The sequence below is a fragment of the Salvia hispanica genome, chromosome 6, assembly GCF_023119035.1.
Source record: "Salvia hispanica cultivar TCC Black 2014 chromosome 6, UniMelb_Shisp_WGS_1.0, whole genome shotgun sequence".
NCBI classification, from domain to species: Eukaryota; Viridiplantae; Streptophyta; class Magnoliopsida; order Lamiales; family Lamiaceae; genus Salvia; species Salvia hispanica.
Genome location: NC_062970.1, coordinates 20,264,463 through 20,273,222, shown reverse-complemented (window position 1 = coordinate 20,273,222; position 8,760 = coordinate 20,264,463). Strand labels below are relative to the sequence as shown.

Sequence of the window (8,760 nt, the reverse complement as noted above, 5' to 3'; positions counted from 1 at the left end):
GAGTCTTTCGTTCTGCATTATAATCACCACCTTGCATGTTAGTCAGTAGAGGTAAACTGCAGTTTCGCCGTTCATTTTAAGTTTGAGCATTTTAATCTATGGATCTTGAGTTTGAAGTTATGAATCTGAGTTTAGTTTTGGTGTTTGTGTTCATATGATTTCTGTTAATACTTGATGAAGAAGAAAACGTCAAAATCAACTTTAGTTTGGACCACTTTACTTTTAAGTTACTTTTACTTTTGTTCCCTACTTTTCAGTTGTACCTTCCAGACTTGTCAGAAAATCAACCAGCCACCAGATATACCTTGTTGTCTAAATTTCCCCTTTTAGTAACTGTCTACTTTTCGTATACCTCTGAGACACTTTGTCCCCTATTTTCACGAACACAACCACATGCCTGTTATTTTCACGCCAACTAGTCAGTAGAGTACCATCTTTATTTCTTGCCTAGGTAAATTCTCAACCCAAGCGTGGTAGCTAACCAAAACACCCAGGAAAGTCACCGCAGTTATCCGAACGTGTCCATCCTTGTGGGATTCGACCCTTACCTCCACTATACTAATCAGTAGAAGTGGGTTGAGGAAACTTGTTTGAAATCAGGTCCCGGTTGTCGTACCAACGACTCAGCTGGGTCAGGAATCTCTTTCTGATCAGTTAACTTATACATTTAAACATGCATTAACATCCATTAAATGTAAAACATAACAACATTATGACAAAAATAATCTGTTTTATTTATTGGAAAATAAAATAAGAGTTTTACAGTATTCAATCACTCGAAACGTGATTTCTAGTATACAAACATTAACAATCTCTCGGGATGAAGAGAGTGAAATTGGGGCAGCGAGGAGCTCGTAATTGAGAGTGTGTTTCAGATTTACCCCTTTAACATGACTGAATGGGGTTAGATTATGAGAGAGAGAGAGAGAGAGGATGAGGGAGATGACCATGGATTATTTTGCTGAGCAATCTCAGTCGTTCCCTCTTTCTTCTCTAGATGGGTGATATCACTTAATTGTTGGATCTAAGTTTTCCTTCTCGTATTTCACTTTTTTTAGTTCCAAATTTGGATCTTTCCTTTAAAAAACCCATCTTTTGGGGATTTTTTTCCAATTCGTAGTTCGATTTGGTGTTTGAAGATCTTGGCCTATCGATATTTTCTGCAATTTTACCTTTTTTTATGTTTGCGTTCTGTTCAAATGAGTAATATTACCTTTTGATTTTTGGATGATGTTAAGTGGAAGGAAGAAGATGGAATTGAAGTGTAAAAATTATTAGGGAATTAAAAGTTTAATTTGGTCAAAACCGTGATTAAACCCGTTGACCGTTAGTTTTTAACGGAAATGTTGACGGAGGACCAAAATGATCAAATTTCCATATGTGCAGGACTAAAAAATTCAAAAGATAATGTTTAGGACCAAAAACGTAAAATGACCATATGTTTAGAACCAATTTTGGCCTTTACTCTATAATCTATGTCAACTACATATACAATAAATGTCAACTACACACATATAATGTCAACTACATTTACAATTTATGTCAACTACACACATATACTGTCAACTATGTGTACAATCCATGTCAACTACATGTACAATTCATGTCAACTACATATACAATTCGTGTCAACTATACACATATAATGTTAACTATAAGTTGTTAACATTTGATGTAGGCTATTGACATTTGATGTGCAAGCTATTGGCGATAATGCCCCTAGTTGACATAAACTACACGCTGTTGGCTAGAGGCGAAAAAATGCCTTAGGCGTTTTCACCCTGAGTGTGTGCGATCTTCACACAGTGTGTGTGCGAACTTCACACAGTGGTCTTTCTTCCATTTATGTGCATCAGTGTTTCTCGCGTCTGCTTCTCTGAGTTTTTGCTCCTGTTGTTCTTCATTTTTCGGTTTTTGATTCCCTAATTTCGCTAGGGGGGTTGCGATTTCTGCTGTGGATGGAGGAACCTATTTTGGGGGATCCGTCAGTGGGGGAGGCTGAGGGAGTTCTGTTTGGAGGGGCTTCGGGGGCTCCTGATTTAGGGGAGGGTTTGACTAAAGAAATGCCTCTCCGAAATCTTAGATCGAGAGTGCGGTTACTGTCGAAGGGGAAGCCAAAATCACCATTGTTTCTAATGGCGGAAATGCGCAAAGGGGGTTTGAGAGGTCGAAAGATGTTGAACTCGGAGGAAAAGGGGTTGAGTGAGGGATTGAAGGGGGTTGCCGGGAGGGGTTCGAAGGTGAGGGGTGGTGTTTCTGGTTGGAAGGAAAAGGTTAAGTCGGGGAAGCCCGTTTCTGATAAAGGGGAGGAGGTCAATGCGGAGTCGTCGGATATCGGGATTGCAAATGATCCTTTGGAGTCTGCAATTCCTAGAGAAGTTGAAGGGAAGGAGGTTCAATCTTCTCATGGATCGGCGATAGAGAATGTGGCGATGATGCAGGACATGATGCAGTCAAGTTCGGTTGCCGGAATGGGGTATAATCTAGCTCTGGAGAACGACTTGCACCTCTCAGGAATGGAAGATGAATTGGTTCTGGACCTTGTGGAAGCTCAGCCTCTTCAGGAGATGAGTTTTGTTGCCATAGAGTCAGGGGAGGCGGGAGAGGTGAATTCAGTTGTGTTAGCTGGTGAAGGGGGTCTAGTGCCTAAGCTTGCTGGAGGGCAACAACAAGGAGATATGCTGATTGATGCAGATTTCCCGCCTTTGAGCAAAGATAGCCTCAATATTCCCAAAGATAAGACAAGGGGCGGAGAGTCTTCTGGGTTTATTCGAAATAATATGAAGTATCAACCAACAGGAGAGGGTACCTCGTTAGCAAGGGCAAATACCGTGATTAATCAGCAAGCGGGACAAAAAGGGAATAGTAAGGAGGAACAGAAGGGAGGTCAGGGATTCAAGGCAGATAGTGGTTACTGGAATGGTGGTAAAACCAACAGATCTGCCTGGGCAAATATTCCCAGAACAGAGCGCAAGGATCCGGTTAGTTTCGAGCCTGAGAAAATCAAAAAGATCGGGATCGTAGGTTTCCCAGAACAGAGCGCAAGGATCCGGTTAGTTTCCCAGAACAGGGCTCCCTTCAATCTATTTTTTGGGTTCGGATACATCTTTCCTAGCGGAGAAACTTGGGCACGCCATTGTTGGAAAGTTTTCTCATTCGATCCCCTCTTCTATCCATATCCAAAGAGCCTTACAGGGTATGCGGTTTGTAGGTGAGTTTTCATGGAGGTACATAAATGCTAAACATGTTCTCATTCAATTTAAATTTCTTACGGATTATGCGAAACTTTTGAATGGCCTTAATGGAATGCCGGTGTGGTTTATTGATCGACACCCCATGAGGGTGTTTAAGTGGACTCCGGAATTTGACCCTTTCTTTGAGTCCCCTATCGCGGCTGTGTGGTGTAATCTGGTTGGGTTGCCGATCCACCTTTTTGAGAAATCTGCCTTATTTGCTATTGGTAGCCTTTTGGGGGATCCTATTCAAGTGGATCATGCTACTATCACTCAATCCAGGCTCTCGTTTGCTAGATTATGCATTGAGAAAGATATTTCGAAGGCACCAATGGAGGAAATCATTTTAGACCTCCAAGGGAGAGAGGTCAGGCAATCTGTTAAATGGGACCGGATTCCTCTGTATTGTCATGACTGCAAGCACGTGGGCCATTCCAGTGATGTCTGCTATGCAAGTGGGCAGAGACCGAAGCCGATGAGAAGGGACTTCCCTTACCATGAAGAGAAGAAGAGGGAGATTGGGGATGAAAAGGCTGGAAAGAAAAAGGGAGGTGAGGATGGAGGTTCTGGCAGGGAGTGTGATACGACTCAAGATGTTGGCCCAACTATATCCTCTGGTGTTCTGGGTGTCAAGGGGGGTACCGATCTTGATCAGGTTCGTGATGATGGTCAACCAGAGGCATCCTTACTTGGAGTGGGTGGCAAAGAGGCTGAGGGAGAATTCATCTCTCCAAGAAGAAGGCAGGGTAAGAAGGACAAGGTTGGTAAGGGTAGAAGGGCTATTTCATTAGAAAGGGAGCAGAAAGGGCCAGTTGTGGCTTCCAGAGAAGGTGGAAGCAGGGCTTCATCCCCAAATCGATTGGGAAACAGGTTCACTCCTTTACATATTGAGGAGGGGTTGCCTGTGGTGTTAGGGAAGTATGTCTCCTCTAGCATCCCTAATGGGGACTTTGATACGGGGGAGTATGAAGATGAAAAAGATTGGGACATGGATGATGAGCCGGATGGGGATCCTGGGAGTTCGCGGAAGAGTATCCTTGAAAAAAGGGGTCAGGTTTCTGAACAGGGAACAGGACAAGAAGATGACAGTAAGATGAAAAAGGTAAAGGTCCTTACCTTGACTTCTTCCCTTGATGGTTGATATGTCGTTTAATATCATGATTTGGAACGCCAGGGGTGTGGCGAACACAAACACCTAGAATGTCATTAAGCGCCTAATAAAGGAACATAAGATCTCTGTGTTGGCTATCATTGAGCCTTTGACTAGTCCGAGAGCTGACTTTTTTGGCAGGAAATTTGGTCTTCAGTTTAAAGGTTCTAACAGTAATGGACAAATTTGGTTGTTCGTGGAGCAGGGGATTGAGGTGGACGAATGGGATGATTCGGAGCAAATCCTGCATGCTCGCTGTGTCTCAACAATGTTGCCAACTCCTTTCTTTATTTCTGTGGCTTATGGAAAATGTTCGAGAATTGGAAGAACTCCGACGTGGAACAAACTTAGGAGCATAGCGGTGAGAATGGACGGGTTCCTGTGGCTTGTTGGAGGGGACTTCAACATCTTTGTTTCGGAAGATGAAAGACAAGGTAGTAGTAATAACAGAACGAGGGAGATGCTGGAATTTGCGGAGACAATAGGTGATTGTCAACTGTTGGATGTAGGGGCTGATGGACCTAGGTTCACATGGTCGAGAGGAGAGATCTTTGAGAGGCTTGATAGAGTGCTTCTTGGTGAGGGGTGGGCGAATCTGTTTGAAGCAACTAGAGTAACTAATCTGCCGAGAATCCTCTCGGATCATTGTCCGCTTCTTATCTCATGCAGGCTGCCGGGAATAAGAGTAAGACCCCCGTTCCGTTTTCAGAATATGTGGGTAAGGCACCATGCCTTCTTGAATGAGGTGAACAGAAGTTGGAAGGAGAGTACAGGGACGTCAGGGCTGGTGAATGTTCAAATAAAGCTTAGTAGACTAAAGAAATGCTTGAGAATATGGAACAATGTGGTGTTCGGAAATATTTTTGAAAACTTGAGGAAATGTGAAAAGGAAGCTCAAGTCGCGATCCTGAATTATGAACAAGAGCCTTCGCCTCTTTTTAGAAAGGAAATGCATAGGACAGCAGCCGAGTATCTGCTTTGTCTAAAAATAGAGGAGGATTTTTGGCGGCAAAAGGCGGCGGTGAAATGGGTGGCAGAAGGTGAAAGGAACTCTAAATTCTTTCAATGGTGGGTCAAACAGAGAAGAACAAGGGCAAGAATCCATATGATAGAAAATGACAATGGAATTCTGTCTGAGGAATCTGATATTCGGGCCTCGGCTGTTAAGTTTTTTGAGGGGTTGCTGACCTCAGAGGCTGGTCTTTTAGATGAACCCAACCTAGATATTCTTGACTCGCTACCTTCTGAGGTTGACATGAGAACTCTTGAGAGGTCTCCGTTTGAAGAAGAGATCAGAAAGGTGGTCTTTGAGATAAACGCTGATAGTGCCTCGGGTCCAGATGGGTACTCTGCCCTATGCTTTCAGGCTTGCTGGGAGATAATGAGAAAAGATGTGGTGGAGGCAGTGGCTGACTTCTTTGCAGGGGCTAGCATTCCAAGAGGAATTGCAGCAACAATGATTGTGCTTATCCCTAAAAAGAAGAATCCATCTAAATGGTCGGAATTTAGGCCTATAAGCTTGTGCAATGTGATGAACAAAATCATATCCAAGCTCCTCTCTTCAAGAATGGCTCCCTTGGTGCCAATGGTTACTGTTCCGAATCAAAGCGGTTTCATTAAAGGGCGCCTGATTAGCGATAATGTCCTGTTGGCTAAAGAACTTTTCTATGAAATATGGAAGGGGATCTCAGCCCCTAATATGGTGTTGAAGCTAGATATGGAGAAAGCCTATGACAGAGTCCAATGGCCGTTTCTCTTAAAGATCTTGAAGAGGATGGGCTTCTCGGATAAATGGGTGTCCCTCATTGAGCGGTGCATTTCTCCCTGCTGGTTCTCTATTCTTATTAATGGCTGCCCGGCAGGTTTTTTTAAATCTTCGCGCGGATTGAGGCAGGGTGATCCCATCTCCCCCACTCTATTTATCTTGGCGGCAGACTACTTATCGAGACTCTTGGATCGGCTTATTTTGGGGAAAGAGGATATGATGTACCGAACAACCAGGTATTCCTTTGGTGTTTCACATTTGGCATATGCGGATGATATCATAATTTTTTCGCAGGCTCAGAGGTCGACCATTCTGAAGATTTCAGAGTGTCTTAGTCACTATATGGCGGTCTCGGGGCAGAGGGTGAATGTAGGGAAAAGTTGCTTCTTTATTGATGAAAAATTTGAGTCCTGGGCTGCAGAGATCACAGAGGCTAGTGGGTATCAGCAGGGGAAATTACCTTTCACATATTTAGGTGTCCCTATATACCGTGGCCGCAAACGCACTAACTTGTTTATGTTCATTCGAGACAGAATCTCTGAGAGGATTTACTGTTGGAGCCACAGACATCTATCCTTTGGGGGTCGGCTGACTCTGATAAAAAGTGTGCTTGGAGCAATCCCAATTCATATCTTTCAAACATTGGAGCCCACAAAGGGGGCTTTGAAGAAGATTGAACAGGTCCTTGCAAGATTTCTATGGGGATCATGCTATACGACAAACAAGACTCACTGGATCAAATGGGAGAGAGTTTGTTTGCCAACGGAGGAAGGAGGCCTTGGGATCAGGCGCTTGGCAGATGTAGTGGAGTCCTTTAGTATCAAATTGTGGTGGAGATTTCAAGAACAGGAATCCATGTGGGCGAGTTATATGCGGTGTAAGTATTGCTCTTTTTCCTTTCCACCGGTGTTGACTAAGTCCAAAAGGTTTAGCCCGGTGTGGAGAAGAATGTTCAAGGCAGGACAGAAGACCCGGGGCTTTGTTAGATGGATCCTAGGTGAGGGGAGGATCTGTTTCTGGTACGATACCTGGCTCTCGGATGCCCCATTAGCTTGTCATGTGGGGGAGGGAACGGTGGTGCAGCCGCAGAAGGTGAGTGACTTCTGGTGTGGAGATCAGTGGGATGAGGAGGAGTTGTGGCAGCTGAATGAAGAGCAGGGCGTGCCAGCGGAGGTGATTGAGCAGATACTGCAGACTCCTTTCGATAGAGGGGAGAAAGATAGAGGTAGATGGGACCCCTCGGCGAATGGGAACTTCTCGGTGTCTTCGGCGTGGGATCTGATCAGATGCAGGGCAGAGAAAAAGGAGGCATTTAAAGTCATTTGGAATAAGTGCCTCATGCCGTCAATTTCGTTCTTTCTTTGGAGGCTTTTGGCCAATCGAGTCCCAGTTGATATGAAACTTCAATGGAGGGGAGTATCTCTGGCCTCGAAGTGTAGATGCTGCAATAAGCCGAATGAGGAATCAAGATTGCACTTGTTTGTCAACGGGGAGGCAGCAAGAAGGGTATGGAGCCATTTCGCTAAGTGGTTCCCTCAAGCACCTGAGTTTGCAGAGGAAGGAGTCAATATTGACGCCCAGATTCGGTGGTGGCAAAGATATACGCGGATCCGCCAGACTTGTCATGTCTGTTTAATCGTTCCTTGCCTCATTTTATGGTTCATCTGGACGGAGAGAAACGATTGTGTCCACAGAGAAAAGAAATTCTTGGTGGAATCTGTGATCAAGAAGGTGGAATTTTATTTGAGAAAACTGGTGCTGTCAAAATTGTTGGGGCCGGAACAGTGGAGTGACTGCTGCCCTGGAGAAGAGTTTCAGGCAGTTTCGTTTGGCAGGGGCCGGCTGAGGAAAGTCGGGAGGGTCATGTGGAAACCACCATATCCAGGCTGGCTAAAACTAAACACGGACGGAGCCTTTCAATCTTCATCGCGGTCTGCAGGGGGAGGGGGAGTCCTGCGCAACCATTTAGGGGACATTGTGGCAGCTTTTGCAGCAAATGTAGGGGCGGATTCGGGGCTGGAGGCAGAAATGGCAGCGATCTTGATAGGTATTTCCTTGGCCAAGCTCCACGGCGATCACATTTGGTTGGAATCAGATGCAGAGCTGATAGTGGGCTGGATCAACTCCGCACAGCTTGGCGCAGGGAGTGCGCGTCACACGTTGGCTAAGATTAGGGCTGAATTACGGGGCATTAGTTGGAAAGTGTCTTACATTCCGAGAGAAGGTAATATGGCGGCTGATTTTTTGGCAAACTTTGGGAGAGGGGTCTCGGATACGCGGATCTTCAACAGGGGCTCAGTGCCTGCGAGGGTAAAGGCTTTTTGTAGTTTGGATAGTTTAGGGATGCCTAGCTTCAGATTTTGATTTGGTGTTTGGTTTGTTTTTTGATATGTTATGTTTGCTGTTTGTAGTTTCTTTGTTTTTGACAAAGATGATCCACTTTTGGGAGAGTCTTTTTTAAATTCTTCAGTTGATGATATATATGGGATGAGGGTCCTACTTAACCCTCCACCGTGAAGGTGTTAAAAAAAAAAAAAAAAAAAAACTACACACGCTGTTGACATCGCGCGAAAATTATGAATGAGTGGCTGCATCAAATGCCAACAACTTAT

The 8,760-nt window shown here is 44.6% G+C and overlaps 1 protein-coding gene across 1 annotated transcript; it reads left to right on the top strand.

Annotated features, from left to right (window-relative positions):
* The first annotated feature begins 3,306 nt into the window (after positions 1-3,306).
* On the top strand, positions 3,307-8,512 carry LOC125194889. Its single transcript, XM_048093105.1, has 2 exons — positions 3,307-4,335; positions 4,589-8,512. The coding sequence occupies exons 1-2, from the start codon at positions 3,307-3,309 to the stop codon at positions 8,510-8,512; spliced, it is 4,953 nt and encodes a 1,650-aa protein (XP_047949062.1).
* Positions 8,513-8,760: the final 248 nt, after the last annotated feature.